The 19,853-nt window shown below is 42.8% G+C and overlaps 1 protein-coding gene and 3 non-coding genes across 16 annotated transcripts in view; all 4 read left to right on the forward strand.

Annotated features, from left to right (window-relative positions):
• The first annotated feature begins 4,269 nt into the window (after window positions 1-4,269).
• The window catches only part of calcoco2 (calcium binding and coiled-coil domain 2), a 48,064-nt gene continuing 32,480 nt past the window's right edge, over window positions 4,270-19,853 (forward strand). For 3 of the 13 annotated variants that reach the window (XM_088323555.1, XM_088323557.1, XM_088323558.1), the window contains exons 1-4: window positions 4,270-4,400; window positions 4,688-4,817; window positions 7,386-7,482; window positions 7,623-7,792. In XM_088323555.1, coding sequence (XP_088179681.1) covers window positions 4,689-4,817; window positions 7,386-7,482; window positions 7,623-7,792 — 396 coding nt within the window. In that variant the 5' untranslated portion in view covers window positions 4,270-4,400; window position 4,688. Of the gene's footprint in view, window positions 4,401-4,490; window positions 4,640-4,687; window positions 4,818-7,385; window positions 7,483-7,622; window positions 7,793-19,853 lie in introns of those variants that run through there. The other 10 variants (XM_088323556.1, XM_088323551.1, XM_088323553.1 and 7 more) reach the window with 10 other exon arrangements.
• On the forward strand, window positions 16,212-16,283 carry trnaw-cca (transfer RNA tryptophan (anticodon CCA)). Its single transcript has one exon. It is a non-coding gene; the product is annotated as a tRNA-Trp (tRNA).
• Window positions 16,558-16,629, forward strand: trnaw-cca (transfer RNA tryptophan (anticodon CCA)). Its single transcript has one exon. It is a non-coding gene; the product is annotated as a tRNA-Trp (tRNA).
• Window positions 16,903-16,974, forward strand: trnas-cga (transfer RNA serine (anticodon CGA)). The gene has a single exon. It is a non-coding gene; the product is annotated as a tRNA-Ser (tRNA).

A 19,853-nucleotide genomic window follows, 5' to 3' on the forward strand; every position in this document is an offset into this window, starting at 1 on the left:
ATGACATGCCCAAGAAATTTCACAGTCCGTCTGAGGAAAAAACACTTTTTGGGTGCGAGCTTGAGGTTGTGTTCCTTAAGGCGAGTAAACACCATCTGCAGGCGTTGGAGTGCAACTTCCTCTGTGGGGGCAAACACCATCAGATCGTCGAGGTAACATAATAGGCTCATGAAATTCTGATCACCAAATATTGACATCATCATCCTCATAAATGTTGCTGGGCTGTTGCAAAGTCCCTGAGGGAGCCGGTTGTACTCGTGAAGGCCGAATGGTGAGGAGAATGCCGTGTACTTTTTGTCGTCAGGGTGCAAGGGGACATTGTAGTAGCCTGACGTCAGATCCATTGTGGAGAAAAAGGCATTTCCCCCAAGTGCGGCCAAAGCATCAGCTTGATGCGGTAGTGGGTAGGCATCCTTTATGGTTCTTGCATTAAGCCTTCTGAAATCAGTACATACCCTTAGTTCTCCATTCCGCTTCCATATGAGAACAAGCGCAGATGCATAGTCGCTAGTCGACTTCTGAATAATTCCTTTCTCTTCCATCTCGTTCAGAGTCGTCCTCAGTTTTTCATACTGACTTGGTGGTATACGTCTGTAGGGTAGACGGAACGGCTTATCATCAACAAGGTGGATACGATGTACAAACTCTTTGGCCTCTCCACAGTCCATCTTATGGCGAGAAAAGATTGACTCGAATTGTTCGATGATATGAAGGAGCTTGTCTTTACACTGCAGCGAAACCTCACATGACTTCAGGTCAATGTCTTGCAGTCCCAGAGCTTCCAATGCACGCATCATGTCCTCTTCTGACCTGGGTCGGACCTCTTTGCTCTGTACACTCTGCACGTTGCACTTGACCTCCTCTGCATTGGGCAGGTCTTCCGCTGCGATACAAGGAGACACATCTGCAATTTTCCTGTTTCTTCTCAGCACCACAACTCTGTCCGTGGGATTAAAGACTTTAACAGGCACCCATCCATCTCCCCAGAGTGGAGTAACAACTCGTCCGACAAGGACTTGTCTGGGCGCAGCCTTAGATTGGGTTGGCTCAACGACCACTGTGCTGCCCGCTGATGCCCCGGCCAACTCAGGTAACTTGCCCCAAATAACGTACTCGGTCCGTGGATTCAGCGTCACGCAACTCTTGATCTTTACTGTCCCTACCTTGTCTGGAATGCAATCACCTCTCCATCTCTCTGTGTTGGAAAGCATTGACAGGAATTGACTGTGGTTATCGGACAGACCGTTGTCAGGAGTGGAAACTAATCTCCAATAGCCATCAGTACTTTTCAATTGAGTCAAAATATATTTGATGGCATTGCTGCCAAGGATCATCTGTTCTGTCTGGCCTGGCACCACCATTACTGGTATTATCATTTGGCACCCGTAAACTGTGACGTGAATGTCGTACATATCTCTGGGAGAAACTTGGTGTCCACCGCAGCCTACAATGACATAATCATCGGCCGTGTAACTCATCATATCAGGGAATTGCTGCAGGAGGTACTTAGCTGTGTCCTCACTTACTGTACAAGCCATTGACCCGCTGTCCAACAGCGCTCTGAAAGTGGGGCCTTCTTGCACAAGTACAGGTGTGTAAAACAGTTCGTCAGTCTCCGCTATTCTCTGAAACCCCTGAAAGATCAGCTTCTTCGATGGAGGTATCTTGTTGCTATACAACTCATAAATTGATTTATTGTCTTGCATGTCAGGCTTCACATTAGTGGTGGGAGGTATACTCAGTTGATCTGCACTGTTCTCCCCTAAGCGCAGATCAGTTAGTTTCCCTGAGGCAGCGGGACAACTTTCGTCACTGGACAATCACGTCGAGAATGCCCTGGGGCATGGCAGTGAAAGCAAAGGTTTTTGTCTCGGCAATGAGAGAGAGCACTGTGTTCGACTTCTTTGCAAATGATACATGGCTTGGCAGTGAAACCATTTATTCTGGCTCCAGGTCGCCTGGTTGGAGCTCCCCCTTTCTCTTGAAACTGGTTCGAGGTAACACGTATCAGAACTTTCTCCAACATACTAATAACGTCCGTTAGAGAGACATACTGTGGGCTCGAAGTCTGAGGTGGCTCGTGCACGAGGGTTGGACCATGGTTCACCTCAGCTTTGTGTACGGCAATTTCCGCTCTATTCGCAGGTTGTTGTAGGGAATCTGCTTTGTAGCTCTTCTCAGCGTGGTATTCATTCAGCACCTCTAGTACCTCACATGCTGACCACTTTTCGATGGTTTTTGATCTGTAAGTGAGTGCCAGTTCCTTGCATGGGCAGTTCCTAATAAATATGCGAGTAACCTCTATTTCAGGGTTGTCAAATGTTTTGCCCTGCTCTCTCAAGCACTCAGAGGCAAGGTCAGCTGCTCTGTTTAGTCTCAGCCAGTAGTCATAGGGGTCTTCCTGGTCTTTGGGCAAAGTTGAATAAAAGTCAGCTAAAGGGACAGCAGAGTACTTGGTACAGCTAAAGTATTTCCTGAGAAGACTATAAATCATGTCAGGGCGGGTATAGACGTCTATATTACTGTTTCTAATGCTAAACCTAACTACATCTTTAGCTTTTCCTCTCAAATGTATAAGGATTTCCTCTGCTTGCTCTTCAAGTTTCACATCACTCCTTTTTATAAATGTCCTCATTAGATCTTCCCACTCATGTATTGTTATTGAGTCTGAGCCATCCCCAATAAATGACGGCGGTTCCTTAACCTTTCTCTGCGTTACCACCTGACTCAATCTGTTTGCTTCATCTTGTGTGGCAGCAGCGTTAGGAGCTACTATATTATGTGACTGTATATTTGAGAATATGCTATCAGCCAATTTATGTCCTATCTCCTGAATAATATTTGTCATGTGATCAGCTAAACCCTCAGAAATTTCACTCGCGGAATTTGGCGTAGATGTGGGTCTGACCTGAGGTGAAGGTAGGCTAGCATGTTGGTCAGCTGCATTATGGGTGCTCACACTGGAACTTGCCTCTACTCTATGTGTCGCACCACCTGGGGTAGAACTATTATCAGAGGGGATGGGGGTAACCATGCCCCTGCCCCTGCCAAAGTGAATAGGTGTGTCAAATTGTGGAGCTAACACATTGCTCTGATTAAACATGTTTCAAAGATTAACAGAAAAAAATGTAAATAAGTCAAAATCACAAAATAAATCAGCAGCCTTCGTATCACTGTGACACTGCACTGTAATGAGCTAAACAATATCGCTCATGTAACTAAAATTTCAAATACTGTGAGCTCATGTGGCAGGTAGGACAGTCCTCGGTTCGGCGAGTTTGATAGAAGTCACGGGTCACGGCACCAATGTAACCGCGTTGTACGTGTCCCACCAAAGATCCACATTCACGCTGGACTGGATGATGAGGTTTTTATTATTACAGTTCTGCAAATGGATGAGTCACAACATTAGCTTTTTCTGCTGGGTTTGATCTCTTTGATCTCTTTGTAGTACTCTGGTTAAACTGACAACAAAGCATATCAAAGAGCTGTCTTTTCACTTTACAGAAAATACATTTTAGAATATCACAATACATTTATAAATCTTTGCATTTTAACAAGATACTTTTAACAAGAGATCGTATAGTGGATTTTTAACGTTTACAATGAATTCAACATGTTTTTCTTTACTCTGAATTTTAACCAACATCATCCTTTTTTAATGTATATGAAAAAATAGGAATAAAAATGGGTACAATTTACCTGCAAATGGATGAGTCACAACATTAGCTTTTTCTGCTGGGTTTGATCTCTTTGATCTCTACAAGGGGAATTAATATTTAGTAAAACAGAAACAAAACGAAAATAAATCAAAACAGCTTGACAATATCAATCACATTACTATGCATGGTGAGAGATTTGTCAGCTGGGGTTATAATGTTTAAAATTAACTTATTTTGTGGAGCACCAAAAGATATGTCTTACCTTTGTAGTACTCTGGTTAAACTGACAAAACCCCGCCTCCTGGTCACATGTTAGAAGCCAAAACCAAACCCCACCCCATACCAGCAGATGGCACTGTTGGACTCAGCATTGCAGGACATTTACCAAAAACTATACACATATTTTAGCAGGAATTTCAATAAAATAAAAGTTATTATTACACCCGTTACATATATTTATTACATGTTTTACTCTGAAGTGCCATGTCAATGTTGATACCAACGACAATAAAGACAAATTAATTCAATCTTTTAAATAAACATAAGCAAAACGAACTGTGTTGTCGATATTGTGTCAAATACGTGCGAAAACCAAATTAAAACAACATTAACTACTTTTGTTTGGTGAGTTATTTCAGAAAATACGGCGTCCAAGAAGTGCATGAATCCGAGTGTCCATGAACGCAGCGCATGAGCCGCAGATCTGAGTCGAGTGCAGTGACAACAGCAACAAAACATGTAAGTTGAAGTTTAGTCTTTTCTGCAAACCTTTCGTCGTTATTTCAACATTAAGTAGTACTCGGTTATTTTTTTTTCACCGTGACAATGGCAAACCTGATCCCGATTTTACAGCGGGTAAATGTATCCAAGCGAGTCGAGGTTTTATTTTGTAAACAAGTGCAGACTAAACTGAAAAAGTGGGAGGACAGTAGAAGGGGGATGTCGATTTTGAACAAGATGTCATGTCGCTGCTTGAGGTAACACCTGCTGCCATCACTCAACCAGTTCTTATTTTTTAATTCCAGCATGCAAAATTCCCGTGTGGTGTTTAGTGACGTCCCGGTCTCGTACCCCCAGGGGACTTCCATCAACTGTGGTTACAATCTCTCTGCGAACTTTGAGCCCAGCTCACGAGACTGGGTGGGGATTTTTAAGGTATGAGTTCAGTGACAAGAATCACACACTATTCTTTTAATATTTTTGCCGCTGTTAGCTGCAGGCTTAGTTGACGTTATAATGTGGAGGAGGATAAAGGAGATATTGTTTCATTGCAGTGGTTTGATATGTTCAATGACCATGCTAGCAGTGGTGGGCTGCCAGGGCCTTCAAAGCCTTCTGCCCCATACCATGCCCTTACAAACTGTTGTATTTTCCCTTACAAAATACAAAATAATCTTACACCATTTTTTTTTCATGTAGTTTTGTCTTATGTAGTTTAACATGTTATATTGTACATGTGTTTCCTTATAGCATATATATGTAACCGCGGTGTACGTGTCCCACCAAAGATCCACACTCACGCTGGACTGGATGATGAGATTTTTATTATTACAGTTTCTGCAAATGGATGAGTCACAACATTAGCTTTTCTGCTGGCTTTGATCTCTTTGATCTCATTGCAGTTCTCTCTGGTAAGACTGCCAACAAAGCATATCAAAGAGCTTTCTTTTCACTTTACATAAAACACATTTTAGAATATCACAATACATTTTTACATCTTTACATTTTAACAAGATACTTTTAACAAGAGATCGTATAGTGGATTTTTAACGTTTACAATGGATTCAACATATTTTTCTTTCTTCTGAATTTTAACCAACATCATCCTTTTTTAATGTACATGAGAAAATAGAAATAAAAACAATAATGAGTATAAACACGGGTACAAGTTACCTGCAAATGGATGAGTCACAACATTAGCTTTTCTGCTGGCTTTGATCTCTTTGATCTCTACAAGGGGAATTCATATTTTATTAAAACAGAAACAAAACGAAAATAAACCTAAACAGCTTGACAATATCAATCACATTACTGTGCATATTGAGAGATTTGTCAGCTGGGGTTATAATGTTTAAAATTAACTTCTTTTGTGGAGCACAAAAAGATGTGACTTACCATTGCAGTTCTCTCTGGTAAGACTGCCAACAAACCCCGCCTCCCGGTCACATGTCAGAAGCCAAAACCAAACCCCACCCCATACCAGCAGATGGCACTGTTGGACTCATCATTGCAGGACATTTACCAAAACTATACACATATTTCAGCAGGAATTTCAATAAAACAAAAGTTATTATTACACCCGTTACATATATTGTTAATGAACATTTTGTTGTGAGACACTGAGTTGCTCGACATGAATGAGGTTTATTATAAAAAAGTTCAAAAATTAAGTAGCTTGGACGTTCACTGTAGAAGGAAAAAATACATGCAAATATAATTAAGTAGAATACTACATTTTCTTATTCAAATTATTTATTCATTTTCTGCATTAAATGTTGACAATATAGTGATTAAAGGGATAACCACAAACCTGTCTTTTTTCATTTTCTCCTTTTATACTGCCTTTTTTTTCTTAACTCCTTTATACAACGTCATAATTCGTAATATAATGCATCAAAGCAAGTGAGCCGTTTGAGAGCCGGCTCTCTTTAATGAGATGAGCCGAAAAAGCCGGTTCTCTAAAAAGAGCCGGACTTCCTACACAACTCAAACTCGTTTGACTTGATTGCTTTGCCGTTTCGTGATGGCCGGTGTTTACCGGATGGTACCCATAATTGACAAATTTGCGTTTTTCGGTACAGATTTTCTTGTAAGTCGTACACGTCTTAAAATGCACAATAAACGTACTTTGTACGTCAAAAACATACAGGTTGACAGATATGCTATCCTCGTATAAAATATTGGAAAAAGGTGATGTTAATTATATTTGTCCGTCAATATTTATCAAATAATTTCCAATTGTCTGTCAGCTCCATTTTCCATATGTGTGCTTTCATAACCAATAAAGTTTCAGTCATCACCTGTTGCCAGAGTCTAAAATCTACCCGATTTCATAATCAGCTCCGTAGGCCCCAAAGCATGAAATAAGTGACCATTAAGCTGTTGGTTTGGCCAATCAGATTCCAAGTTGGAGAAGTAGCGCCTTCTCAAAAGCGTAACAAATCGTCAGTGGTGTCAAAAACTGTGATTGGCTAGGAAGCAGTTATGGAAGTATAACAACAAAAAGAAAGATACAGTATCCCTGTGTCCACTGGTTCTGTCAAACAGACATTTCCAGCCCTAAATCGAATGAAGACCGATGCCATAAATAGGACAGGACAGTCTCTGGCTTTCTGTTAATTCAATGGCAATAGATGCGAACTTCTTGATGGAGCTGAAACGCACAGATAATATGTATGAACGAGAAATTGAAATATTGTTAAGAAAGGAGGGTTGATTTTGTACACAAATAAAAAGTATTTTTGGTGTGTAAAATGTGGCTATATTCCTAAATAATATTGTAATTTCATGAGGTTGTTATTGATGCTTTTTACGTGTCGCATCTGTAACTGCAGTAGCTGTTTTACAGCCATATATAAAACAGTTATTGAGGGTTGGATGGATTCAGCCTACTGAAGGCCTATGTGTTAAATACACAGCCCACCACTGCATGCTAGTGACTTCAAACATAAATTTTAAATGACACAAATGAAAATTACAGAATTTTGCCATTGATTCGTCTAGGTAGGGTGGAACACAACCAAGGAGTATCACACCTTCGTGTGGGCCGAGTCGAACTCGGGTCAAGAAGAGTCATCGGCGAGGCGGGCTCATTTCAAAGGTGGAAATTCATCACTTTGGTTTTATTGCTGACTCGGCAACTTTTTTTTGCTGTGTCTGAATTATTCTACCCCAAGGGAGAAAATTAATGACATGATTGGTGTGATAATCAAAAATGTGATATGTACATTTGTTAAGCAGATTATTACCTGCCCAAAGACGAGTTGAACTCTTACCAGTTCTGCTACGTGGACAGTGCGGGTCAAGTGTGTGGCGCTAGCACCAATTTCTGCTTCAAAGCGCATGATGACAGCGACAAGCAAGGGGCAGAATACAGCGCAAATGACGACCTACTTGTCGTTACCACGCAGGTATGTGTAGAAGCACACTTGTGGATTAAGGTGTACAGGCAGTTTCCAAGGCCTTGGAATGGTAGTGTGATGGACTTGTAAGAATCATAACAGGGTCAGAGTTTTCCGTGTTTTCAATGTCAGTGCTAGACAAGGGCTCTCAGATGTTAGATAGAAGACTTAAGATGAACCGCTAGGTTGCTGTGACCTTTCTTGCTTGGCGTCTTACTATCTAAAAGCGTTCTTGCACACACAATCCAGATTAGAAGAGTTAAGACCATAGAATTTCACGAAAGCACGTTGGAGAGGCGTGACGACCAAATCAGTATAAGACTAGGATCTATCTTAGATGAGATATACTTCTTCCACTGTTATGTATTCAACCATTCTGCCATCAAGTAAATAGTTAAAAGAGAATACTTCTGGTTCTTATTTCTTATATAGTGAGCATTTACGATAGAACAATCGGCCTGAGGTTAGGGCTAACACTTCATTCAGTTGATATGTCTACTACCTTCGTCACGTAAATTCCGCTCTTTATTCGGGAACTAGGAACAAATAAAAGTATAATCAGCTTTACAATTGACTTTCACCCCCTAGTACAGGGGTCGGGAACCTATGGCTCGCGAGCCATATATGGCTCTTTCTATAAATATCTATGGCTCAGAGACAAATTTGATTGCATGCAAAATATCTTAATCTTGTTCGAAATTTGCGTTATTCATCCTATTCAGGTACACGCAAATCCAATCCAAAGCTAAGTAGCTGTTGATACTTCGCAGTATATATAGGGCACGTTTTTCACTACAATTTACAGTCAAGGTGTCACACAAAAAAGGGGGGGAAAAACTCGTTTTGGCTGTACAACGCTAAAGAATCCTTTATATAAAAGTTCACTATATAATCTGTGTTCAGTGTTCAGATACCTTATGATTAATCCACAGAACACACTGTAAATACGCCAAAACACCGGAAGAGAACTTAGTCTTTTGATTGGGTGAGTGGGAGGGATGGGTGGAGCCATGCAAAAAGCGCAAGCACTCCCTCCCATCTCTCTCCCTACGCCATCTGCGCCAAAAGTGAGCTCATCAGGCTCCCTATTTGCAGAATGTTGTGACGTTTTTACACAATAACTGCTTGCATCTGGTTTTGAAACCAATATGTATGAAAAAAAAGGGTCAAAAGGAGTTTAACCGATCTTGAGTAATTGCAAGAAAGAGACAAGTTTAAAGTGGTATGTTTGTTGATTTTGGGACAGGGGCTCTGGCATTATTCTCTTTTCATATTTTTTATCAAATCATCAAAAATAAATGTGCTGAAGACTAAGCTTTTGTCTGGGGTGCGGGTTTAGCAATTTTGTAAATTTGTCTCATAATATATGGTATGGCTCTTTCCCAAAATAAAATTAATATTTTTTGCTTTTATGGCTCTTTGAGTCAAAAAGGTTCCCGACCCCTGCCCTAGTACATACTTTGGGTGGATTTCCTTCTTTGCATACTTATGTGATAGGCCTTATGGCGAAATGATAGCACATCTGACTTCAGATCATATTATTAGGTTTTGCTACATTTTCTAAAGCGGTGTTGCACATCATAGGCGAGAAGCATTTTTCTTTTTTTTCTGCGTGTTATTGGTAACCTTCTTGTTCCAAGAATTGATTATGTGGTTTCCACCAAAGTCTCAAGCTTTGTCCTTTCCAAGACCTCTGGTAGAAATATGACGACTTCTTTATGCTTGATATTATGGGAGTAACACAACTGGGTCCTTCATTCACACACGCGTCAGCTATAACTCTCCATCAAGGACCCTATGTTGCCAAGTTATACTCCAAAATTTTGTGATAAGAAGTGTGAAGTTTTTCAGGACTTTGTGGCACAATAGTAACACATCAGACTCCAGATAAGCAGGTTGTTTGTATGATTCACATTGGGGTCTAAATATACTTTTTCAGCTTGTTGTTATGACAGTAAGCTTGCTCGTTCCTATGACTGAAGACGTATTTTCCACAAAGGTTGCAAGTTTTGTCCTTTCCAAGACCTCTGGTAAACATGTTGCGATTTATTTATGCTTGATCTTATGATCCTATCATGGTCAAACAAGTAGGTCCTCTTCATTCACACACATTACAAATATAAATCTTCATCCAATACCTTGTGTGGCCGACTCATTCTTTTGAACTTGTTTAGTAAGGTTTGCAAACTTCTCCAAAACCTTGTAGCACAACGGTAGCATGCCTGACTCCAAATCAAGAGACTTGAGTGTTCAACTCTTGCCAAGGTCAAAATTTTTCTTTTTAGACTTGTTGTCCTGATGATAAACCTGCTCATTCCGAGAACTGAATATGTAGTTTCCACATGAGTTGCAAGCTTTGTCCTTGCCAAAAGCTCTGGTATACATTTTGCGACATCCTTACGCTTAATCAAATGAGCCAATGGTAGGAACACAAGTGTATCCTCTTCATTCACACACATTAACAAATATAGCTTTCCATCCAAGGCCTTGCTTGGCCAACTAATTCTTTTGAACTTATTTAATAAGGTATACAAACTTTTTCAAAACCTTGTGGTGTAATAGTAATAGTTCGACTCCAGACCAGAAAGTTGTGTGTTCAACTCACATCAAGGCCAGGAGTTAGTTTTTAGGCTTGTTGTGCTGATAATAAATCTGCTCATTTCTATAACTGAAAATGTAGTTTGCACATGAGTTTCAAGTATCCTTTACAAGCGCTCTGGTAAGCATATTGCTTCTTATTTATGCCTGATCTAATGATCCTATGGTAGTAACACTAGTGGGTTCTCTTCATTCACACACTTTTCAAATAAAACTTTGCACCCAAGACCTTGCTTGGCTAACTCATTGTTTTGAATTTGTTGAATAAGGTGTGCAAAGTTGTTCAAGACCTTGTGGCGCAATCGGAGTGTGTTTGACTCCAGATGAGAAGGTTGTGTGTTCAACTTACATCAAGGTCAGAAGTTTGTTTTTAGGCTTGTTGTCTGATGATAAACCTGCTCCTTCCGAGAACTGATTATGTAATTTCCACTTGAATTTCAAGCGTTGTCCTTTCCAAGGGCTCTGGCTAATGTATTGTTTCTTATTTATGCCTGATCTAATCATCCTATGTTAGTAAGACAAGTGGGTCCTCTTCATTCACACACATTTCAAATACAACTTTCCACCCAAGACCTTGCATGACGAACTCATTCTTTTGAATTTGTTGATTAAGGTGTGTATTGTTGTTTAAGACCTTGTTGCTCAATTGTTGTCTTGATGACGAGCCTGCTCATTCCTACAACTTAATGTGAATTTTCCACATAGTTTCCAAGGTTTGTCTTCTTTATGCATGATCTTATGATCCTATCGTGGTCAAACAAGTAGGTCCACTTTACTCACACACATTACAAATATAACTCTCCATCCAAGACCTTGCGGTGCAAACTCGTTCTTTTGAACTTGTTTAATAAGGTATACAAAATTGTTTGAGACCTTGTGGCGCAATATTAGTGTGTCTCACTCTAGACTAGAAGATTGTGTGTTTAACTCACATTAAGGTCAAGATTTTTTTTTTAAGGCTTGTTGTCCTGATGATAAACCTGCTCATTCCTATAACTGAAAAAGTAGTTTCCACATGAGTTATAAACATTGTCCTTTCTAAGGGCTTTGGTAAACATGTTGCTACTTATTTATGCCTGATCTAATGATCCTATGGCAGTAACACAAGTGGGTTCTCTTCATTCACACACTTTTCAAATATAAGTTTGCACCCAAGACCTTGCTTGGCTAACTCATTGTTTTGAATTTGTTGAATAAGGTGTGCATAGTTTTTCAAGACCTTGTGGCGCAATGGTGGCCCGTCTGACTCTAGATCATAAGATTGTGTATTCAACTCACACCAAGATCAGGAGTCTGTTTTTTGGCTTGTTGTCCTGATGACAAACCTGCTCATTCTGAGAACTGAATATGTAGTTTCCACATGAGTGTCAAGTGTTGTCCTTTCCCAGGGCTCTTTCAAACATATTGCTTCTTGTTTATGCCTGATCTAACGATCCTATGGTACTAGCACAAGTGGGTGCTCTTCATTCACCTACATTTCAAATATACCTTTCCATGCAAGACCTTGCATGGCCAACTCATTCTTCTGAAGTGTTCAAGACCTTGTGGCACAATGGTAGTGCGTCTGACTTCAGATTAGAAGGTTCTGTGTTCAACTCTCATCAAGGTCTGGAGTTGGATTTTAGGCTTGTTGTGCTGATGATAAACCTGCTCATTCTGAGAACTGAATATGTAGTTTCCACATGAGTTTCAAGCATTGCCCTTTACAAGGGCTCTGGTAAACTTATTGCTTCTTATTTATGCCTGATCTCATGATCCTATGGTAGTAGCTCAAGTGGGTGCTCTTCATCCACCCACATTTCAAATATAGCTTTCCATCCAGGACCTTGCATGGCCAACTCATTCTTCTGAACTTGTTTAGTGAGGTATAAAACTTGTTCAAGACCTTGTGGCGCAATAGTTTCGCGTCTGACTCCAGATCAGAAGGTTGAGTGTCCAACTCACATCAAGGTCAAGATTTTCTTTTTAGGCTCGTTTTCCTGATGATAGTCCTGCTCATTCCGAGTACTGAAAATGTAGTTTCCCCTTGAGTTTCAAGCATTATCCTTTACAAGCGCTCTGGTAAACGTATTGCTTCTTATTTATGCCTGATCTAATAATCCTATGGTTGTAGCACAAGTGGGTGCTCTTCATTCACACACTTTTCAAATATAACTTTCCACCCAAGACCTTTCGTGTCTAACTCATTCTTTTGAATTTGTTGAATAAGGTGTGCATGATTTTTGATGACCTTGTGCTGCATTGGTAGTGCGTCTAAGTCTAAATCAGAAGGTTATGTGTTCAACTCACATCAAGGTCAAGATTTTCTTTTTAGGCTCGTTGTCCTGATGATAATCCTGCTCATTCCGAGAACTGAAAATGTAGTTTCCACATGAGATTTAAGTATTATCCTTAAAAAGGGCTCTGGTAAACGTATTGCTTCTTATTTATGCCTGATCTAATGATCCTATCCCCCTCGGATGGGTCTGGCCTTGATGCGGCGAGGGGGCTTGCGTGTTCCAGTGACCCTGGAGAGCGATACCGTCGGGAGCTTGCTCCTGGTAGGGTCACCCATGGCGGGCCGGTCTCCGGGGTAGGTTCCAGACAAACAAAGACCCCAGCCTGTCGGTACGCTGTGAGGTGGCAGTCCCACCAACCGACTATCCTGCGGAGGGCTAACAACTCACCCAGGAGAAACCCCCTTTGTTATGAAACTGACCAGAGAAAGAAGCCGGACTGACCAACACGGTAACGGACCCCAGCCTGCCCCCGACCAACGAGTACGGATCGACCTTCGTCGTAAGACCCGTGTCGCCACCTGGAATGTCCAGACACTCCTTCGCCCCGGAGCTGCCACCCTGCTGTCCCGAGAGCTCTGTCGCTATAACATCACCCTGGCAGGGCTCTGTGAAGTACGATGGCAAGGCAATGGTGAAACAACAGCTGGCAACTATTGCTACATCTGGAGTGGCCCCGAGAGTCGGACCGGCCTTAACGGTGTGGCTCTCGCCATTCCAAAAGCCCTCCGGAGGTTCCTCATCAGCTGGACACCAATAAGCGACAGACTACTGTCTGCTCGCTTCCTCCACCATCACGGCAAGATGACAGTGATCGTCGCCTACGCCCCCACCGATGTCGCTGATGAGGATGCGAAGGACGCGTTCTTTGACCAACTCCACCAGGCTGTCGACCAAGCCCCACCACACGACGTCACCATCATCCTCACTGATGCCAACGCCACTCTATCCAGCAATGATCGGTCCCCCGGCTCACCTGTCGGCACCACCTTCGTTGACAGCACAACAAACGACAATGGCAACCGCCTCCTCCTCCTCTGCCACCAAAACAACCTTTGTGTTGCTGACACCTGGTTTCCCCGGAAATGCATCCATCACTGGACGTGGTACAGCCCAGATGGCAGAACCAGGAAGGCATTGGACCACATCCTGATATCACGACGCTGGAAGTCGTTTGTAACCAACTGCCGGGTGTTCAGAGGAGCACAGCTTGGCAACACAGACCATCGTCTGCTGGTGGCCCAGCTCAAGCTAAAGCTCCGAGCCAACCAGCACAAGACTCTGCCTCGCCCCGACTCCTCCCGACTCAGCGACCCCAACATCGCCAGAGACTTCAGTTGCTCCAACCGCCGCACTCTCAATGCCCTGGCTCCTGACAAGCTGACAGACTGGGCGGCCTTCAAGGAAAGTGTCCTCCAGTCTGCTCACAATGTCCTCGGATGCCCGCGATCCTCCCCGAGAAAGCCCTGGATATCAGAGAGGACACTAAACATCATAGACCAGCGGCGTGAGGCCCGGCTCCGAGGCGACCTCACGGAGTATCGGAGACTGAACCGCCTGCGCAATGTGGCCATTGCTGAAGATAGGGAGAGGTTTTGGCAGGCAGAAGCCCAACAGCTTGAGTCCGCGGCCAACAACAACAACATGAGCCGCGTATTCAGTCTACTACGCCAAGCCCGTAGCGGCCCACACATAAAGACAGCCCTGGTAAAAGACTCAGACGGCAACCTCATCATGACAGAAGCCAACTGTCTTGCGCGCTGGAAGGAGCACTTTAGCCTCCTCTTGCAGCACAGCACCATCCCGGCTGATCCCACCCTCCTAGTGGCTGCAAACACAGCACCTTCTAGCGAGGCCTGCTGCACAGACCCTGTAACACCCGAGGAAGTGAGAGCTGCTCTGAAGAAGCTGAACACCAAGAAAGCCCCCGGCATCTGTGCCATTACCGGCGAGATGCTCAAGGAGTGGCTAACCTGCCTATTCAACCAGGTGTGGGAATAGGAGCAGCTGCCCACCGACTGGACCAGAGGAGTCATCATGCCCTTCTGGAAATGCAAGTGTGACAGGCTTGTCTGTGGAAATCACAGAGGTATAACCTTACTCTCCATCCCGGGCAAGGTCTTTACCAGGATCTTGCTCAGCCGTGCCCTTCCAGCAATCAGAAGCTGCCGCCGTCCCCAACAGGCTGGCTTTATGCCCAACCGCTCCACAACGGACCACATCTCTGCTGTCCGTTTGCTGATAGAGAAGACCCGTGAATTCCGTAAAGATCGCCATCTATATATCGGATTCATTGATCTGAAGGCCGCCTTTGACACCGTCTGCCACTCTTCACTGTGGAACATCCTCCGAGCTCTCGGAGCACCACCCAAGATCATAGCCCTGTTCAAGCTGCTCTACAGCAACGCAGAGAGCTGTGTCCGTATCAACGGCATTGACTCCGACTGGTTTACTATCTCCAGCGGCGTTCGTCAAGGCTGCGTGGCTGCTCCCGACCTTTTTAATTGCATATTCGACCATCTGATGTTCAGGGTTAGTGAGCGCATCCCCGGAGTGTCTTTCGGCAACTACCACCTGACTGAGCTGGAGTATGCTGACGACACCATCATGCTCAGCATTTCCTACAGCCAGCTGAGAGACGCTCTGGGCATTTACAGCGAAGAGGCAGCGCGGCTTGGCCTCCAAGTGAGTTGGACGAAAACCAAGTTCATGTATGTCGGTGATGGACCAGATCCACCTCCCATCCAAATTGGTAGCGACATCGTAGAGCCTGTCAAGAGCTTTGTGTATCTGGGGTCCATGGTGACACAAAATGGGGACCTAAAACCAGAGATTCTCCGCAGAAGAGCCCTGGCAGCATCTGCTCTGCAGTCTCTCTGGAAACCACTCTGGCGGCACCAGACCATCGCACGCAAGACGAAGCTCCGCATTTACAACCTCGCCGTACTCTCTATCCTGCTTTATGGCTCAGAAACATGGTCCCTGAACGACACCCTGGCCACAAGAATCGACGGTTTTGATAGCAGGGATCTCAGAACCATCAAGAACATCAGGTGGCCCCAGCGAGTCTCCAATAAAGAGCTCAGAGCCCGCACGTGCCAGCCCCGAGCATCTTCCTTGGTCGCACAACGCCGCACCCGCTAGTTTGGCCATGTCCTTCGTCTACCACCAGACCATCCGACACGAGCCATTCTCAAGTTTGACACAAAGGCAGCAGGCTGGAGACGACCACGAGGGAAACCCCGCACTCGATGGCTTGACGTCGTTGCGGGCGACCTCCAACAACACGGAGTTGCTGTAGAGGATGCAGAACAGCTGGCACAAGACCGCCAGCATTGGAAAAACCTGGTTCATCTGGTCGGCTCAACCCACAGGGACGGGACCCCCCGACCTTCGCTGGAGCAATAATCAATCAATCAATAATGATCCTATGGTAGTAGCGCAAGTAAGTGCTCTTCATTCACCTACATTTCAAATATAGCTTTTCATCCAGGACCTTGCATCGCTAACTCATTCTTTTGAATTTGTTGATTAAGTTGTGCATTGCTGTTCAAGACCTTGTAGCACAATGGTAGCGCGTCTGACTCCAGATCAAAAGGTTGTGTGTTCAACTCACATCAAGGTCAAGATTTTCTTTTTAGGCTCGTTGTCTTGATGATAATCCTGCTCATTCCGAGAACTGATAATGTAGTTTCCACATGAATTTCAAGTATTATCCTTAACAAGGGCTCTGGTAAACGTATTGCTTCTTATTTATGCCTGATCTAATGATCCTATGGTAGTAGCGCAAGTGGGTGCTCTTCATTCACCTACATTTCAAATATAGCTTTCCATCCAAGACCTTGCCTGGCACACTCATTCTTTTGAACTTGTTTAGTGAGGTATATAACTTTTGTACAAGACCTTGTGGCGCAATGGTAGCGCGTCTGACTCCAGATCAGAAGGTTGTGTGTTCAACTCACATCAAGGTCAAGATTTTCTTTTTAGGCTCGTTGTCCTGATGATAATCCTGCTCATTCCGAGAACTGAAAATGTAGTTTCCACATGAGTTTCAAGCATTATCCTTTACAAGGGCTCTGGTAAACGTATTGCTTCTTATTTATGCCTGATCTCATGATCCTATGGTTGTAGCACAAGTGGGTGCTCTTCATTCACCTACATTTCAAATATAGCTTACCATCAAGGACCTTGCATGGCTAACTCATTCTTTTGAATTTGTTGATTAAGGAGTGCATTGCAGGTCAAGACCTTGTAGCGCAATGTTAGCGCGTCTCACTCGAGATCAGAAGGTTATGTGTTCAACTCACATCAAGGTCAAGATCTTCATTTTAGGCTCGTTGTCCTGATGATAATCCTGCTCATTCCGAGAACTGAAAATGTAGTTTCCTAATGAATTTGAAGCATTATCCTTTACAAGGGCTCTGGTAAACGTATTGCTTCTTATTTATGCCTGATCTCATGATCCTATGGTTGTAGCACAAGTGGGTGCTCTTCATTCACCTACATTTCAAATATAGCTTTCCATCCAAGACCTTGCCTGGCACACTCATTCTTTTGAACTTGTTTAGTGAGGTATACAAGCTTATTCAAGACCCTGTGGCGCAATGGTAGCGTGCATGACTCCATATCAGAAGGTTGTGTGTTCAACTCACATCAAGGTCAAGATTTTCTTTTTAGGCTCGTTGTCCTGATGATAATCCTGGTCATTCCGAGAACAGATAATGTAGTTTCCACATGAATTTCAAGTATTATCCTTTACAAGGCCTCTGGTAAACCTATTGCTTCTTATTCCTGGAGCCATTGTTCTGTTGCTCCTTTGTGCCCGAAATTTTCGGCAATGAGATTAGATTAGATTACATTAGATTACATTAGATTAGATTAGACTAGTTAATCTATTGGGGACTTTAGGGAATGTGACTTCCACGGACTGTACTGGGCGAAATCAACAGGCATTGCGTTACAGAAACAGCAAAATTACAAAGATATCTGGCAGTGGGGACAATGAGGGAGTGGCGGCAATTTTTGTGTCTCCCACGTCGTCGCGATTCAGATTCCAGCTATACCAGAATTCACGAATTCTGGACTGAGATTTTTCAGCTTGAACTGTTGGAAAGTTTCAGATTGTATCGGCGACGTCGGCTCCGTGCGGGGAAGCGGCAGTCAAGCTAGCTTCGGCTGGGACGTGACTCGCCTTCACTCCCCGCAGCCGCTTTCTTTCCTGCTCGTCGACCGTTCGGCTTTTGGTTGACTCTGCGGCGTCGAATCGTCTCTTCGCTCGTTTGAGTGTGCTTCGTCAAGAGCGAGTCGCCATAACGCCAAAAGCGTGTCGCCACAACGTTAAAGATCGGCCATTGTTGACGCTGGCAAACATGGCGGCGCTACTTGTATAGCGACCAACAGTCGGGGAAACTAAGTCCGGCGAAAATAACAACTTGAGACTCAGAGGGCGATTGGGTGATGCGACCAGCGGACGGTGCCGTAAGAGGAACGTGAAATTTTCAAGATGCCGAGCAGAGATAAAGAACTCGAGGAAATTAAAAAGTCACTCGGCTTTTTAATGGATAAAATGGATATCGTCACCAGACAACAAGACACAATTTTGAGTTTAATGGCAGAAATCAAAGACCTAAAAAACGAAAACATGGAGAAAGAAAAGAGGATTATTGCACTAGAAGGACGCGTAGCAGATCTGGAACAGTATACCAGGATAAACGACATCATTATCACCGGTTTGGACATCAAACCTCGGACCTATGCCAAGGCTGTGGCAAATACAAATATTGCAACAGATGCTGATGAGGATTCAGCTGAGCAACAGGTCATTGCTTTTATGAGTAAAAAAGGCATATCCATCAATGCTGAGGACATAGAAGCATGCCACCCATTAACAAGAGGTGACAACCGACCCAAGGCGACCATCGTAAGGTTTGTTAACAGAAAACGGAAACATGAAATCCTTAAGCAAGGAAAAAAACTAAAAGGGACTAATGTTTATTTAAATGAACACTTAAGCAAAAAAAACTCTGACATTGCAAGACAGGCTCGATTTTTGAGGAAAACGAACAAAATACAAGGAACATGGACTTCAAACTGCAGAGTATACATAAAGTTAAACGGCACTCCGGAACAAGCAAAAATATTATGGGTTCGAGAAATGCAGGAGCTGGACAGATTTGCCTGAAGTGTAACAATGGCATCCTGGACTGACAATATGGACACCCTTATTACAGATCACAATAAAAAAATCCATCATAAAATATTAGGCCATGATTTACCGCAACTGAGCATTGTTAATCACACTGACTCCAATAATTCAAGATTAGATGACTTCGATCCTGACCACAAATTCATATCAGCTAGCTCAGACAATTGCAAATATTATACTGGAAATGAATACAATACCTTTGTTAAATCTGAAGACAAATTCTCAATAATACACTTTAACAGTAGAAGTATGTACACAAATTTTGATGACATCACTGAGTACTTACAACAATTTGAGAACCCGTTTAGTGTTATTGCAGTTTCTGAAACGTGGTTCAGTGAGGGAAGGGGTGTAAATTTTGAATTAAATAATTATAATCTGAACTATGTAAATAGAACTAACAAAATAGGAGGTGGAGTAGCTATATATGTGCACAAAAGATTAAAATCGAAAATATTACAAAACATGTCATTTGTCATTGACGATTTACTTGAATGTATTACAATAGAAATTATAAATGAAAAAAGGAAAAATATCATAGTCAGTTGTGTGTATAGAACACCGGGCTCAAATCTGGAAACCTTCACAAACTGGGCTGAAAAAACATATTCAACAATAAGCGCCAAAACACTATTCATTTGTGGAGATTTCAACATCGATCTAATGAATCCAAACAACCATAAAAACATTGATGACTATATTAATATGATGTACAGTATGAGTTTGTACCCAACTATATTAAGGCCTAGTAGACTCACTTCACACAGTGCAACACTCATTGACAATATATTTACAAATAATATGGAATTTACAAATGTCAGCGGGTTACTGGTTTGTGATATTTCTGATCACCTACCAGTATTTACAGTATATGATGAAAAGGTTACTAGACAAGAATCAATTAAGGATTATGTTTACAAACGAGTTAGAACTGAAGCGACTATTATATCACTGTATGATGACTTAGTTAAACAAAAGTGGAATGCTATAT

This window comes from Urocampus carinirostris, chromosome 19, assembly GCF_059441175.1.
Source record: "Urocampus carinirostris isolate Australia breed hairy pipefish chromosome 19, RoL_Ucar_1.0, whole genome shotgun sequence".
NCBI classification, from domain to species: domain Eukaryota; kingdom Metazoa; phylum Chordata; class Actinopteri; order Syngnathiformes; family Syngnathidae; genus Urocampus; species Urocampus carinirostris.